At 50.7% G+C, this 16,317-nt stretch overlaps 1 protein-coding gene across 36 annotated transcripts in view; it reads left to right on the top strand.

The window, feature by feature from the left end:
* LOC119453722 (myosin heavy chain, muscle-like) overlaps positions 1-13,184 on the top strand; it is a 46,741-nt gene extending 33,557 nt beyond the window's left edge. For 15 of the 36 annotated variants that reach the window (XM_049668375.1, XM_037715781.2, XM_037715758.2 and 12 more), the window contains 13 exons: positions 976-1,112; positions 1,376-1,457; positions 1,920-2,750; positions 5,024-5,080; positions 5,794-6,047; positions 7,319-7,397; positions 8,517-8,762; positions 9,272-9,468; positions 9,921-10,104; positions 10,193-10,510; positions 11,066-11,608; positions 12,077-12,421; positions 12,780-13,184. In XM_049668375.1, coding sequence (XP_049524332.1) covers positions 976-1,112; positions 1,376-1,457; positions 1,920-2,750; positions 5,024-5,080; positions 5,794-6,047; positions 7,319-7,397; positions 8,517-8,762; positions 9,272-9,468; positions 9,921-10,104; positions 10,193-10,510; positions 11,066-11,608; positions 12,077-12,421; positions 12,780-13,061 — 3,555 coding nt within the window. In that variant the 3' untranslated portion in view covers positions 13,062-13,184. Of the gene's footprint in view, positions 1-99; positions 221-975; positions 1,113-1,375; positions 1,458-1,919; positions 2,751-5,023; positions 5,081-5,793; positions 6,048-7,012; positions 7,092-7,318; positions 7,398-8,516; positions 8,763-9,271; positions 9,469-9,920; positions 10,105-10,192; positions 10,511-11,065; positions 11,609-12,076; positions 12,422-12,779 lie in introns of all 36 variants that reach the window. The other 21 variants (XM_049668377.1, XM_049668363.1, XM_049668362.1 and 18 more) reach the window with 3 other exon arrangements.
* The last annotated feature ends 3,133 nt before the right edge of the window (positions 13,185-16,317 follow it).

The following is a 16,317-nucleotide window of genomic DNA, read 5'->3' as shown; positions in this document are numbered from 1 at the left end:
ATGGCGGAGCTAAGCCCGTGCACTCCCCTTTCACCCTCCGTAGTGCCCACCGATCTGAGCCCTTGCTTCGTCCTGTTACGCGCCTTTGCCCCCCTGTAGATACGCCATCCTTGCCGCTAACGTGCTCCCTAAGGGCTTCGTGGACGCACGTGCCGCCACAGAGAAGCTGATGGACGCCATCAAACTAGACGAGGGCGAGTATCGGCTCGGTTTCACCAAGGTACGTCACTTCCGTGTGCCTCCCTGTTCGTCCCAGTCCCCTACCTGCCCCTCCTGTGTTTCCCTTGCGCCTGTGTTCCCATTAGACGGACCTTCCCATGCATTTTTGAGTGATTTTTGTGTGATACAGGATAGCGCGCATTGTTGTTTATTGCCCATGCTTTAAAGTGGCCAATGTCCATCGCGCGGACGGACATCGGTGGGCCAGCTCCAACTGGATAATACACAGCAGAATACTTTCAGCCTTTAAACTTTACACTACCACGATTAAGACTAGAAATTTAAGTGCCAATGAATATTTGGCAATTACTTTTCGTGTAATACGTGCTTCCGGCACCAAGGGTTCATTACCTAAATTGAAAAGGTGCTTCATATATATAAAAAAATTAGCGATCTTGTTTTTCTACGAGGATTCTGTAAAACTACCTCAAGTATTCTGGCAGCATTTTCCCAATAACTAAGCTATCTTTTATCGCATATCACGCCGCGAGTTCTAAGAATAGCGGCTCGGTTATGCGAATGGCACTTCGTTAATTTAAATTAGACATTTTAACCCACTTTCCATGACAAATACCTACGAAGGCATATTTTGCAAAGGTTCACTCGGTACGAAGGGTTCTTGATTCAAAAGAAGTAATTTTGTTTGAATAATTGCTTATCTTTATTTTTCACCTGCAAGAACAAAATGCGCCTGCATGACAACGTATTACGTCACTTACAACGCAAAACCATCAATTGTTCCCTGCTGTCGTACAGATCTTCTTCAGGGCAGGCGTCTTGGGTCGCCTTGAAGAATTGCGTGATGAGCGGCTCGGCAAGATCATCACCATGATGCAGGCCGCCGTGCGCTGGTACCTCACCAAGAAGAACTTCCAGAAGCTCAAGGAACAGAGGTAACAGTTGACCATTATTTGGTAGCTGTTTGTCGCGCCTTGATAATTTAGTGCAATAAGGGACGTCATGGTGAAAATAGTGTCAACTACGTTCTTGTTGTTTAACCAGTTTTCACGGAGCTCGAGTACCGTTTGTCATTGTATTTCAGCAGTCATCGTTCAATTTGGTCAACAAGTATTCGCCTGTTATCCTTTTGCTCTGTAAATTATAGATGTCACTTGTCCTTGCAATCCGTTTTAAACACAGGTATTTTCATTTGCAGAGTCGCGCTGCTGGTCATTCAGCGCAACCTTCGCAAGTTCCTCCAGCTGCGCAACTGGCTGTGGTGGAAGCTGTACAGCAAGGTATGTGTGCATTGTTCAGTATTTTCGTAATTTCTCTAGAGAAAAATAATCAAATTATGACATTTCATGGGCCAAAATTACGATCTGATTGCGATGAACGCCATAGTGGGGCGGCTTCCGATTAATTTTGGGCACCTGGGGTCCTTTAAGCTGCACCTAATGCACGGTGCACGAGCGCTTTTGCATTCCGTCCCCATTGGAATGCAGCCGCCTCGGCCGGGATCCAACAGATCAAAAAGGTCGAGATGAGAATTGTACAGTTTGACATTAGAATGAATATGCCTTAATTTATTTGCACCCTAAGATTAATTGCAAAACGAGCGCTTATACCGTAAAGGTGTCTCGCTTAATTACAGGGAAACCGTATTTTACACACGTGAGTTATCATTGCTCCTTCACCCGAGGAGCAGGGCGAAATGGCGAAGGCTGTATAAGCAACGCATGCGCACTGATCTCGTGCAGGTCAAGCCCCTGCTCTCTGTCGCCCGCGTGGAGGATGAGCTCAAGGCGCTTGAAGAGAAGCTCAAGAAGACTCAGGAGGCGCTGGATAAGGAGGAGAAGCTGCGCAAGGAACTTGAGGGCCAGAACGTCAAGATCCTGCAGGAGAAGAACGACCTCTTCCTGCAGCTCGAAGCCGAGCGCATGGGTGCCGGCGACGTCGAGGAGCGCCTCAACAAGGCTCTCACCCAGAAGGGCGACCTCGAGTCTCAGCTGCAAGACCTGAACGACAGGCTGTCGCACGAGGAAGACGCGCACGCTCAGCTGTCGCAGTCAAAGAAGAAGCTCGAGAGCGAGATCTCCGGCCTCAAGAAGGACATCGAGGACATGGAACTCGCTCTGCAGAAGGCGGAGCAGGACAAGGCCACCAAGGATCACCAAATCCGCAACCTCAACGACGAGATTCAGCACCAGGACGAGCTCATCAACAAGCTCAACAAGGAGAAGAAGCAGCTGCAGGAAACCAACCAGAAGACCGCCGAGGACCTGCAGGCCACCGAGGACAAGGTGAACCACCTGAACAAGGTCAAGGCCAAGCTGGAGCAGACCCTGGACGAGCTGGAGGACTCGCTCGAACGCGAGAAGAAGGCACGTGCCGACCTCGAGAAGAACAAGCGCAAGGTTGAAGGAGATCTCAAGCTCGCCCAGGAAGCGGTTGCCGACCTCGAGAAGCACAAGAAGGAGATGGAGCAGAACCTGCAGCGCAAGGAGAAGGAGATGGCCAGCCTGGCTGCCAAGCTGGAGGATGAGCAGGCGCTGGTCGCCAAGCTGCAGAAGCAGATCAAGGAACTGCAGGTAAGGCTTGTGTGCATTTCATTGGCGCCGTCGTTTTTACTTTGGCCTTTTCCGCAGCATCGGCAACCACACTTTGTCATCCTAATGGGCGAGGAAGGACATTTCTTGAACATGCGAGAGATTAGACTTACGTATTTATGAAATGTTGGCGTTGACCACCAGCATTGGATATCGCGGTGCAATCCTCACCACACAGTCTGGTCGACAAGAACAAAATGCAACCGCTGTGTAAAACGCGTCGTGTGTTCTTTTTGGGGGATTTATGTTGAAGCGGTGCGACGCGTTTATATTTATTTTCAGTTACCGTGGTTGGTACTGAAAGTAACAGCATATAAATGACAGCTGGTGTAAGGCAAAGTTGCATGTGGCATGTTGTTTCAAGCGGCATGCGTGCGTTTAGCTGACATGAGCTGTGGCAACATTCGACGCGCTTTCTGCGATGACGCGACGTTGTATGAAACAGCGTATCTGGCGAGCGTCAATGTTCGTCCACGTGGAAAAAAGTCGCAATATTGTCGCAATTTAGGCAACCTCTACGCGATACATCAGCCGCCGACATCGGACAAAAACCACAACGTAGACAGGAAGAACGACACAGTTCTAACCAATGGAAATCGCAGAAACACAAAACGCCAGCTTCCGTATAAGGGCTCAGTATTTTGGGGAATACAAAGATTGGCGATCGGTGCTCTAGCAATAAGAACTAGTTGCTGTCTTCAACCATATTGAGTAATATTGAAAAAAAAAAACCACAGCAATACTGCAGCAGCGAAAGCCATTAAGCTAAATATATTCCGCTTGACTTCTTTTTGGTTGGAGAAGAAACCTGAAGCGACCTACCGCTTACGCGTCTGGCTTGTCGAAATCGACAAATACTGTCTACTGCAATCAGCGTAAAAGAACGTCGAACAGTGGGTAGTGAAGAAGAAAGGCAGCGGGCCGCTCAAGAATGCCAGAAATGCGCCCCAAAATATCTGTTGAAAGGAGAGAAATGGGAGTTTCTTTAAGAAAAAACAGAACGCTGATTAGTGTGTCTAAAGAAAGCCGTCTTACCTGTCCACGTGAAGCGAGACAGCACGCCGTCGGTGGCAGTTACGTGCTCGAACTCCGTCCTTGAGGACTCTCCCGCGGCTGAAACCGCCTGCCCTAGCCGTTTGGCAGCCAAACCGGGAGAACGCTACGCGTCCACGTGACCGCAGGCCGTTGCACCGTGAGGGGCCCCCCTTCACCAGGTGAAAAAGCAGACTGGGAAGTGACGGGCCGCAGGCCTGAAGCACCAAAAAGAAAACACGTTAGGAGGGTGAGAAAGTCTCGAAAAAAGGCGCTGCCCTGTTAGCGGTAGCTGTCGGCGGTGAGTCAGGGGAGCCTCGCGAGCGGCAGCGAACGCGTACATATTTCTGGCCATAGGTATTTTTGGTGGGTGAACGGCGCCGGGGGCGAGGGAGGCCAGCTCGGATTTCCCGATGCCTCGGGGCCTCCCACCCTTTTAACGCGTCGGCAGCAGACTCGAGCCGTCAGTACCGACCCGAGCGAACCGCGGTGCTCCTCGCTCCTCACTCCTCGACGAACCCGGCGACATGGACAGCTACTCGGCGCTCGAAGCAGCTCGGGCCGTCCCGAACGGCGTGACCAACGGACTAGCCAGCGAAGATGGCCCCTTCGTCAATGGTGCTGCGGCTCCCGTCAGGAAGCCCAAGGGCGTGGTCACGGCCGGCGACGCGCTGCTCCAGGACTCCTTCTACCCGCTCCAGAAGGGACACTACATCTCGCCCAACTACCGACTCAGCGCCGAGAGCAAGCGGCTCGTCCGCCAGGCCCAGGAGCCTGTGCTCGCCTCCAGCCCGGCCACTGTGCACTTCATCTATGAAGTAGGCCTCGAGACGAGCCGTAGCTTCTGATACTACTGCTGCGTGTGCCTGTGCTTTGTGGCATCGTCGCTTGGCTAACCACTCTGGATTTACAGGGCAGCCAAGGCCATGCCGCGTGTTCGGCGTGTGCGGCTAGCCCGTGCGCTTTGTCGTGGTTTGGATGGCTCCTCATCGGCTGTGCCTAAAAAAGCATGCTTCTGTGGTGCCGTTTGGCGCCACAGCGCTTGTTCCCTCTGTGGAACACGTGGCGAGCTTTTGCTGTTGGTTGTAGACGGGGGAAATTTCGCGGGGTGTGGCGGGGACGTCGTCGTCCCATGCGCAAGGACTACGCAAGTGTGGTTGCTTCTGCGAGGGCCGCCCCTTTCTCTGGCTTCTGTGTCACACTGGTGTGACCTTCTGTTCTAGGCCCGCATCGAGGAGCTCGAAGAGGAGCTGGAAGCTGAACGCCAGGCCCGCGCCAAGGTAAGTTGGCATACTTACATATTTTCGGGCTTTCCTGCCAGGTTATACTTCGGCAAGAGGGTTAGATGGCAGGGTTGGCGAGAACTGTCAACGTAAAATAAAGTAACGCTCAAAGCAGTTTCAGCCGTGGTGGGCACTAATTTGTCAAATGAAAGGCGGCCGTGAGTGCTCGTCATGTTACCGCTTCGCGACTATCTTTGGCCATAATGCATGTCACCACTACTGCGTTTACTTACTTTCAATAAGTTGTGCGTGTGCGCTGTACGCGAGCACTTATCGCTTTCTTGAGACTGAATATATTCCATCGCTCTGAGCAGCTGAGACTTTAGGACGTCGCTGACGCACTGATTGCATAAGCCAAGCCTTAATTCATTTTTCTTGCAGAATTCTACCACCAAATTTCTAGACATAATACAAACTATCAGGGAAAACGCTGATAGTGTGCGTTTAGAATACCCGCGGTTTTCGAAACCAGGCCACAGTTGGTCGTGGATAGAAAAAACTACGAGCGGGAGCAGTCCGCATATTTATGCTGGCAGTAATGCCGACTATATAGACGACTTTCTCTGTAATCTACTGATCGTTGCATGTGCGCGCGAAAATGCCGCTTCACCGTAGATATTTTTAAAGCTTAACAAAGGATGTTTGCCAAGAAAGACGCTGGGAATTTGGTGATCCTGCTGATTGCATTTACGATTTTGTTTTCCGAATAGGCTGAGAAGCAGCGCGCCGACCTTGCGCGTGAGATCGAGGAGCTGAGCGAGCGCTTGGAGGAGTCCGGCGGTGCCACGTCGGCCCAGGTGGAGCTGAACAAGCGCCGCGAAGCCGAACTCGCCAAGCTCAGGCGCGACCTCGAGGAGTCCAACCTGCAGCATGAGCAGGCCATGTCCAACCTGCGCAAGAAGCACAACGACTCGGTCGCCGAGCTCTCTGAGCAGATCGACCAGCTCAACAAACACAAAGCCAAGTAAGCGCCCGCATTCGCTCTCGCAATCAGGATGCCCACGAGCACTTTTCGTTCGATATAGGAAAACTGGGGATTCGATTGTTAGAAAAGAGTAGTTCACTTAAAGAGGCAAGTTTAGCTACTGTTATAGAATTCAGCATTAGAACCTGCGTCATACTTACCTTCTAGCTCGACCACTCTTTTTATACTGGACACATTGCTATATTCTCAGCTTAACCTAGAAATCGTTGGACTTGAGTATCTCTTGCGCAAAACTGTGTACCTTTGATGGAGCGCCACGCAGACTGCCTTGAATAGAAATGGTCATCTTGTTTAGCTTGAAGAACGCCTGAGGAAGGAACAACCGAGATGTTATAGAGATATTGACTGTGTATTATATAATTAGAATATTGACCTAAGTATAGGGCGAAGTGTAGTCAATCATCTATGTGCTAAATAACTGTTTAGAATGAAATAAGATTCGTATAAGTCAATCATCGATTTACAGCCACGCACTGAATTATTATTCTCGGCCTTTGTTTTTCTCTTGGGCACAAATGGTAACGGCGTCAATTTCTACACTTTACATGAAAAACCTTTCCGACACCCGCGCTCGTGTTTTTCTTTTTTTCCCTTCTTTTTACTCTTCTTCAATGTACCAGCCGCAAACTAACTTTTTGCGCGTAAGCGCTGCAACTGCGAAACGCAGATGTCAATGTCCGCGCGATTTCTTGAAGCTGAATTTTGCCACTTCTACCACTCCTACACATATAAGGCGTTTTCTTCGCGCCCAGTCCTTTTGCCAACCCTCTCGCTGGCGAGAAACACTTTTCTGACGAAAACCTTCACGCCAGTTTACACACCAGGATTTTTTGTGTGTTATTTTCTCTTTTTCTGTGCTATAAGGCGTTTTCTTCGAGCCCAGTCCCTTTGCCAACCTTCTCGCTGGCGAGAAACACTTTTCTAACGAAACTTTGGCTCGGCAGGGTGGAGAAAGAGAAGTCCCAGATGAAAAGCGAACTGGATGACATGCGCGCCAATGTTGACCACCTAAACCGCGATAAGGTAAAAGCACCCAGTTGGCTAGTCCGTTCAGTCCAAAGTTCCTTCCCGGTCCGAGGTGGCCCACACCGAGCCCAGCCTGCATTGTCTGGCCCCGCCTGTTAGGAGTGAGAGACGAATCCTACCCGCAGTTCCGTAGGCTTTTCCCCGAGTGTGTGAGCCCTGTCTTGAGCCCCGCCGTTTCTTTCCTTCCTCCCTCATTTTCTCCCTTTCCCCGAATGTGTACATAGAGTTGAAAAGGAGCGTGCCACCCTGTCTGCCGAAGTGTCCGACCTCCAATCCCTCCTGGACCACAGCAACAAGTCACAGGTAGCCCTTCCCTTCGGAAAATGCACGCGCCGTCCGATTCGTTCGCACACAGCGAACACCCGCGCCATGAGCGTAGCGGCGTTAGCAGATAGCTGCTCTGTGCGAGGCTCCGAGTATCGATTACGAGCAATTCGAACCACATATAGAGCAATCTAAATCTATTCAGGCCCTTTGGATAAGGAGCCTATCATGCGCGAGGATCACTCTCAATATGTACAGCCTCATATCACAATGATATAAAGTGCAGTTGTTTCTTTGCAGCCTTCCAGAAAATGGCTCTCAGAGAGCGAAGTCGACATCAAACATCCTCGCACGATTTCAGCGTTCCCTAGACTAGCGTCAGAAGAATAATTTAAACTAAATTGATCGGCGATACAATAGGGACACGTCTCGTCGTGCCACCTATCATGTTACGGAGCCTGATATTTCAAGCGATACTACAAAACGGTGCGAAACCAATGCAGTAATGACAAGCCTATCTCTTAAAAAGTTCTAAAGCGGCAGCGCTGTGTGCGGGCAGGTTTCGGACACTTTTGTCTTGCACCGTGTAGAAAACGCATTCTTAAAGCCTCTTCCAGCCGTGGCCTCCCTCACTCTTTTAAGCATGATACCCTTTTGGCAAGCGCATGCATGCCCGGAATTTCGTGTTTCACTTTATTTCTGTGTTGCGACTCTTTGAAAACTGGCATACTACAACAACTTCCCAACATTTATCCAAGTGCATTCTTCCACGTTACTGGCTATTTGATGTCTCACTGCACTAAAAAACATCATCGGTAACAAATACGAGAATCTTAGGTTTTCTTACATTTGACACGGAGCAACTATGCGCCATCATGACAACTACCACTAAACACTTCACTACTCACACTACTCAAGTTATTATGTAATCAATACTTACATCGGTACTGCTTCCGCCTGTCGTTCGGGTGGTTCGTTGCAAAGAGCACTAAAAACATTACCAATAAGCACTTGAAAATCTCACACATGTTACATGCTATTTATCCTGTATTCACACTCTCTAACTTGCACCAACGCATATATCGTTTGACATGCTTGATGGGACAAACACTGACTTTTATATTTTATGTCCCCTTCCCTGCGGCCTAAAACAAAAAGGCCAACGCTGAGAAACAGGTCAAGCAGCTGGAGGTTCAGCTCGCCGACGCCCAGTTCAAGCTCGATGAAACGAACCGCACCCTCAACGACATGGACGGTGCCAAGAAGAAGATGGGCGTTGAGAACAGCGAACTGCAACGGCAGCTTGAGGAGGCCGAGTCGCAGGTGGCACAGCTCAACAAGATCAAGGCTTCGCTCGCCACGCAGCTTGAAGAGGCCAAGCGGCAAGCCGACGAGGAAGCTCGGGTGAGTGGCCCCAGTTCAGCTCTCAGCCAGCGATGGGGCAATTCATGTACTTGCACTGAGCTGAAGCACCGGTAGACCGGTTGAGTAAAATACAGTGTTTGCGTAACAGTATGCAGGCCAGGGCGCCTCTGACAAGTTCTGATTGTCCTACAAGTGATTTACATTCCCACTGCTGCTTAAGTTTTGAAGTTTTAAAAAAATTCGTCTCGCTTTGGATCACAGTAGTGTGGTCATTGTAGTGCCACTAAGCGCCTTCCAGACAACCCTGCTGAAACGTACAGTAAACCTGGGCACCTTTGAGAGGTGGTCTACGTCCCGCTTAGTGCATCTTGATATGCCCCATCGCTGGTACCTTTCTCGCTGCTTATGATTAACATTTCCCAAGGGGTACTAACCGTGACCACAGTCAGGATTTCCCCCAATGAAGCTTCCATGCTCGTTTGGCAATACCAAGCTATGGTTTAAACATGATAGCGGCGGTTAATTTCCCGACACGACCACCACTGCAGGAGCGCGCTGCTATCCTCGGCAAGTACCGCAACCTGGAGCACGACCTGGACAACCTGCGCGAGAGCATCGAAGAGGAACAGGAAGCTAAGGCTGACTTCCAGCGCCAGCTCAGCAAGGCGAACGCCGAAGCCCAGCTCTGGCGCTCCAAGTACGAAAGCGAGGGTCTGGCACGCCTGGAGGAACTCGAGGAAGCCAAGTGAGTATTGGAACTATTTATCTTGCCATTTCTTTGTGGAGTGTCATCAAAGTCCTCATGGCATCACCACGTTAGATAATAATGAATTATTATTCAGTTTGGTGCATTTTCTACTTATTTTCTGCTCGCAACCACCTAGAGTCCATCAGATAGGTAAACGCAAGTTTTCCCTTACTGAGTGTTTACAGCTTATCGAGCTTAACAAGCTGAAATTGTCTTCACGAAGCCGTTCATACGTATGAATTATGCGAAGGAACCTGCGCTGGCAAGTTGAATTGTGGCAAACGTGAATTTCGCAGAATATGCCAGAAACGCAATAACTTTTGTCATCAGTTTGTTATCACTGCTCTTGCTTTGTGAACTTATCAGACTAGCCTGTTGCGCGCTAGCCTTTAAGATAGTTTCTGTAGCGGCGTGCTCATCGTGGCCATTTTGCCTGCCTTGGTACGCAGGCGCAAGCTGCATGCCAAGCTCCAGGAGGCTGAGGAGACCATGGAGCAGCTGAACGCCAAGTGCAGCGGACTGGAGAAGACCAAGGCACACCTGCAGGGAGAGCTGGAGGACATGTCCATCGAGGTGGACAAGGCCAACGCTCTCGCTGCCTCTCTCGAGAAGCGCCAGAAGTCGTTCGACAAGGTACAGACTCAACGACATTATCTTTGTTTCGAACACAGTGATACATCGGGCACCTTCCCTCACACTTGCACGTTGCCTTCCGCTACAGGTCATCGCCGAATGGAAGGCCAAGGTGGACGACCTCGCCGCCGAGCTGGACGCGTCTCAGAAAGAGTGCCGCAACTACTCCACCGAGGTGTTCAAGCTGCGCGCCGCCTACGAGGAGAGCCAGGAACACTACGAGTCCGTCAAACGCGAGAACAAGAACCTGCAGGACGAGATCAAGGACCTCATGGACCAACTTGGCGAGGGTGGCCGAAGCGTGCACGAGCTCGAGAAGTCGCGCAAGAGGCTCGAGATGGAGAAGGAGGAGCTGCAGGCTGCTCTCGAGGAGGCCGAGGCCGCGCTTGAGCAGGAAGAGAACAAGGTGCGATTGAGCGCATCCATCCTTTTACAGTGCGGCAGTGCAGTAGCTTGCTCGGTTCTTTATTCCTGCGGGATAACGTGAACTTCAGTTGTTACAAATAATGTCAACAAGGAGTTACACTTGTACGCATGACCCCAAAGCATAACGGAACCTCCTAACTTCACACGTTCGACCACTATCTATAAGCGCAGCTTCCACTATGGTGAATGTGTCGACGGGACGTGCACATTTCTCAACACGGCAGAAACACAGTGAGCGCCAGATGTGTTTTCTCAAAAGTCCGAACAAGGACAATGCATTGAAATAGCGGCTCAATCTTCAATAAAATTTAACCTATAGAGTACGACATTCTTTTCTGTAACTGGTAGTAGTATAGCAGTAAACAACTTTATTTCGGAAAACCGTGAACAAGGGGTTGCGCTGCTACGCATGACCCCAAAGCGTAGTGAAAAAACTTAGAACGTTCGACCGCTACCTTTAAACGCTGCTTCCACTATCTGGAATCAGTACCATGGTGAACGTGTTCTAACTTGCTTCTTTATTCTTCTCTTTCAGGTGCTGCGGGCACAGCTCGAGCTGTCGCAGGTGCGGCAGGAGATCGACCGGCGCATCCAGGAGAAGGAGGAGGAGTTCGAGAACACACGCAAGAACCACCAGCGGGCGCTCGACTCGATGCAGGCCAGTCTCGAGGCTGAAGCCAAGGGCAAGGCCGAGGCGCTCAGGCTCAAGAAGAAGCTGGAGAGTGACATCAACGAGCTCGAGATCGCTCTGGACCACGCCAACAAGGCCAACGCTGAAGCACAGAAGAACCTCAAGAAGTACCAACAGAATGTCAAGGACCTGCAGACCGCCCTCGAGGAGGAGCAGCGCGCCCGGGACGAGGCCCGCGAGCAGTACGCTTCGGCTGAACGCCGCTGCAATGCTCTTCACGGCGAACTGGAGGAGAGCCGCCAGCTGCTGGAACAGTCGGACCGCGCCCGCCGCGCCGGCGAAGCCGAACTCAGCGAGATGCACGAGACGGTTAACGAACTGTCGGCGCAGACCGCTTCCCTGTCTGTGGCCAAGAGGAAGCTCGAGGGAGAGATGCAGGCTCTCCAGGTAACCGCGCGTTCTGACGACACGCTTTCTTTTTTTGCTTTTAGGACCATTAGGACTTCATCTGCACGGCTTCTTTAAAGTCTTTGACAGTGAATGCTCACGCCTGCTCAAGTTGTGAAATTAAGAAAGGCAGGACATTTGCAACCTAAGTGCCCACTGTGACGCGCCATCTTCTCTGATCACATATAAACGGACTGTTTGAAGCACTAAGGCGTACACGCCTCTCTACGCACAACTGATCTAAACGACAGCAAGCATGATCAACGATTACTAATGTCAGTGTCTTCGTGTTCCGCTTATCAATTGGCCGAAATATTATGGGAAAGCAAGAAGCAAAAGAAGTAAGGCATTGGGGTCAAATATTAAAACATACTGCTACATTACATCAACCGTACATTGCATAGTAGCTATTCGTATCTACCCAAAGGGCGCGACTGAGCTTTGTGCTTGTGTGACTACTTCCCGCAGGCCGACCTGGACGAGGTGCTGAACGAGGCCAAGCAGTCGGAGGAGAAGGCCAAGAAGGCGATGGTGGACGCCGCCCGTCTTGCTGACGAACTGCGCGCCGAGCAGGACCACGCGCTGCAGCAGGAGAAGCTGCGCAAGGCGCTCGAGCAGCAGATGAAGGAACTCCAGGTGCGCCTGGACGAAGCCGAGGCCGCTGCTCTCAAGGGTGGCAAGAAGATCATCCAGAAGTTGGAACAGAAGGTGCGCGAGCTCGAGAACGAGCTTGAGAACGAGCAGCGCAGGCACGGAGACGCCGCCAAGAACTTCCGTAAGAGCGAGCGCCGCATCAAGGAGCTGCAATTCCAGGTTGGTGAATCTCTTTCAATGCTAAAGCATTTATTTCACACTCACTTGTCCTAACGAGTCTTCTGTGAGGTTGATTCACATTTTCTATTGGTAAGTGAAAACAACTGATTAATTCTGTCGTATGCCTGAGATATGGCACTGAAAGAATACCAGTTTCCATGGTTTTACATAAAATGCACTAACCGTTCCTTCGCCGTCAGAACGCAATAATGTAAGTAAATTTGACATGAAATACGATCTCAAGAATTAAAACGCCTCAAGGAGGTGTTCTGGAATCATGCTTTCCAAACGCTTTATCATACGGACTGGCATTTCACCTCTCTGATCGTGCCCCCTTTTTCTTCTCCCTTCGCCACAGGCCGAAGAGGACCGCAAGAATCACGAGCGCATGCAAGACCTGGTGGACAAGCTCCAGCAGAAGATCAAGACGTACAAGCGCCAGATCGAGGAGGCCGAGGAGATCGCGGCGCTCAACCTGGCCAAGTTCCGCAAGGTGCAGCAGGAACTCGAGGACGCCGAGGAGCGCGCCGACATGGCCGAGAACACGCTGGCCAAGCTTCGCGCCAAGAACCGAAGCTCGGCGTCCGCCGGCCGCGCCATGTCACCTGGACTGTCCTCCGCCCCACCCCTCAGGACCTAAGCACAACTGACGCCTTCTCTACTTGTCTTTCTTCTGACCCCCTGCCACGACTATCACTACCACTATTACGGCTGCTCGCATGTGGCGAGCAAACGACGGAACAATAAACGACACTTTCCAAGATTTGGCCTCGCCCTGTACTTATACCGCTACCGCTGTCCGCTGGGTGCCTCGCTCGCAGACGCGAAGCGGTTCTAAGCACACCTAATGTATTTCAGCACATTGAACTCTTTAGGCCGAAGCTGCAACACCCTTGTAACCTCCATCCGCACTGGTTGTGCTGATGTCGAGTCCGTGGTGCCGCTTACTTGCTTAATCTGTTTATTTCAAACTTTGGATGTGATCATGCCTTGCTCTTGGTCATATCGATACAAGGGAAATAGGGTGTGGTGAAAGTATTACAGTCGTTTACCGCCCATGGCGCGCATTCTGAGCTGACGATAACGCGAATATACTCTTGAATTTATCTTTCACCTCAGGTGGCAAAACTTCATCCGGACCGTAATACCGCGCATATGATATGTGAGACGTGTTGATGCGTTAACTAAGAATCAATCGCACAATCAGCTTTTCTGAAGCCGAGCTTGCTCGAGCACTACAGGTCACGTGAGTGTGTGTGCCGCTGTGTGCATCTCTCCACTTTGTCCTCGTCTTCCTTTGCCCCTGCCTGTACTATATCGCAGAAAATATAGTGATTGCCTTTACTTTCCGTTCTCACTCAGTATCATTGAGCGCACATCGGTGTCCGCGCTATCAGTAGCATCAAGTCCACTGGAAAAGCAAAGCCCCTCCAACCGATATTCAATTCCCCTGCGCTGCGCGAACCTGGCGCGAACTGAACTCACCCGGGGCGCCCTCTTCAGGGTCGTCCCGAGCTATCCTCGTACTTTTTGTACTACAATTAAGTTTTTCACCACCACCACCACCTGAATGCATTCGAGAGTTTACCGAAGTTCTTTACAGTGTTACCACATCCTAACTACTGTACAGTACGAATAATGTCCACATTTCGTCCACATCTATACAATGTTTTACTGCTAACGTGTGAAGTCATAGGTAGGCAAAAGACAGAAGAATCACACCCCACTCAGTCTCAACAAAATACGACGAAGCTATCTTAAAGGGACTGCCAACCGATTTTAAAGGACCAAGTTTTTTTATGGCGCAACGAAAAGCTCAGCCCCTTCGGTAGTCTTTACACCTGCAGCGGTTACTTCCAAAAGCGCGTGGAAATTCTGTAAGCAGAATTTTTCTATCTGAGTAGCCTCCAAAAAAAATGTGGTTGATCCCTCTTATATAGGAATCGGTATAGAACACGAAAGTGAAACGTGTCTTCACAGAAGTAGTGTAATGTTTATTGCACATTGATATATAATGTCTATTGGTGTTTTGTGGCTAAAGCGCCCTTAGGCGTTGATGCACCCACGCTGACGCCTGGTGGCACGTCTCCTCCATCACGACTACCAACGTCGATGACCATGAGCAACCGTCGTGCATATGGAAGCTGCACTACGCTGCACACGCTAGCACAACGCGAAAGACGAAGCACGTAACTGACACACTAATACAACGCGCAAGACAAAGCACGTAACTGAATCGTCACCGAGTCAAATCAGCGCGTACAGCGCGTCGTAATTGCAGCCTCCGCGATCAACTTCAGAAACATTTTCAGAGCTAATTGCGGAGGCCACGCTCCGCTGTGCTGAGTACGGTGAACGCCACCTAAGTGGCGTTGGTAGTGCTTCTTGATGCCAGCGTCCCTTCGAATGCTGGCATCGAGGCGTCGTAGTGCTGAGACCACCGAAGCGTTCACTGTCGGTGCGCGTTAGTGTCATAATGCAGTACTTCTCTTTTCTGCTCGTAGGCGGCGGCACCGCCCCGAGCAAGAGCGCGGGTACACGGAGGAGTGTTAGATATATAAGGCGCGTCTGTGTAGCTCTCTGCAAATGCGTTTGTGGCGCAATGGGTTCAGCGCTCGGCGATCTATCGTCGCGGACCGAGAGGTCGTGGGTTCGATTTCCAAATTTTGCATGTTTGTGGAACTTTTTCTTCTGGTTTCTTTTTTTGTATTATGTTCTATGACGTATTTCCGTGACGGAAATACGTCAGTGAAGTCTTGGTGGACCCCGGCATAAAACACTTTCGTGTTAAAATTCGTCGGCCCTTCCCCCCTACCGGGAACAGGGGGGCACGCAAATATTGTCATGCCCTCAAAATTGGGTGTCGCGTTCCCTGGCCTCTGGGTTCGCTGTCCTTCGTTGACGCTGGGCTTCGGTAAGACGGACTTTTAACGTGGGATCCGCCGCCTGCCGCTGCAACCGAGCCTGGGCTTGGGCTGCCTTGAACGCAGGATCCGCACGGCGAGCGCGAGCCTGCTTCCGGCGACGTTGACGGCGTTTCTCGTCGAAAGCGGCCTGTTCCGCCGCTGACCGAACAACGTGCAGCGTTCTCATCCGTCTGCCAAGGGTGCAGTGAAAAGGAGACCCGACGCAACGCGCCCGAGGACGTTTCCTTCCCTTGCCATTCCCCGGGCGCGTTCCTGATTGGGTGCTCCCGTCACGTGTTACGGGTACGGGCCTCAGGTGTCTCACCACCGGTCTATTCTCCCGCCGTTTTCATTCGCTTGCACGAGACTTACGCGAGACGGGGTTTTTGCGGTCACACCTTCAACGATACTGACACTTGTGAGGCAATACAAGCTTCGCTTCAAAAAGAAAGCGTCCCTCATCTAGCAACGCTGAAAAGTGAGAGCGATGCTGATAGCCCACCTCGAAAATTGTGAAAGCCGCCCATCGTTGTGCTTTCACAGGAGTAAGTGCAACTGTGGTGAACCACGTATAAATTGACCTTTTCAACCACTTTAGAAAATAAAACGCTGGTACAATAAGTTTGTGTTGCTGGACAGGCCTTTCTTGTGACAGTTCCGCATTTTTCCCCAATTACACGCCTATGTCATGGCTAGCTGGCCCCCGGCGTCGTTATTCTGTCAATAGACGAGCCAAGCAAACTAATCGAAAACGTCAAGCGAACGCCGCACAACTTTTCTACTCAGTACAAACGAAGGCTTATCAGCTCTTTGTAAGTTGGAAAAAAAAATGTCGCAGTTTCGCCCGAAAGCGCTGCTTCGATTGCGATAGCAAATTAATAGACAGATACGAACTAAGGATAGTAGTTTTATCGGCCGTACAAACTTGCAAACATTCGCTCACTAACTAAATTAATAATCACAGCGTAACGCGTGCACAGGTAAACATCA

Source organism: Dermacentor silvarum, chromosome 5 (assembly GCF_013339745.2).
Source record: "Dermacentor silvarum isolate Dsil-2018 chromosome 5, BIME_Dsil_1.4, whole genome shotgun sequence".
Classification (NCBI taxonomy): Eukaryota; Metazoa; Arthropoda; class Arachnida; order Ixodida; family Ixodidae; genus Dermacentor; species Dermacentor silvarum.
This window is presented reverse-complemented; position numbering and strand designations above follow the sequence as displayed.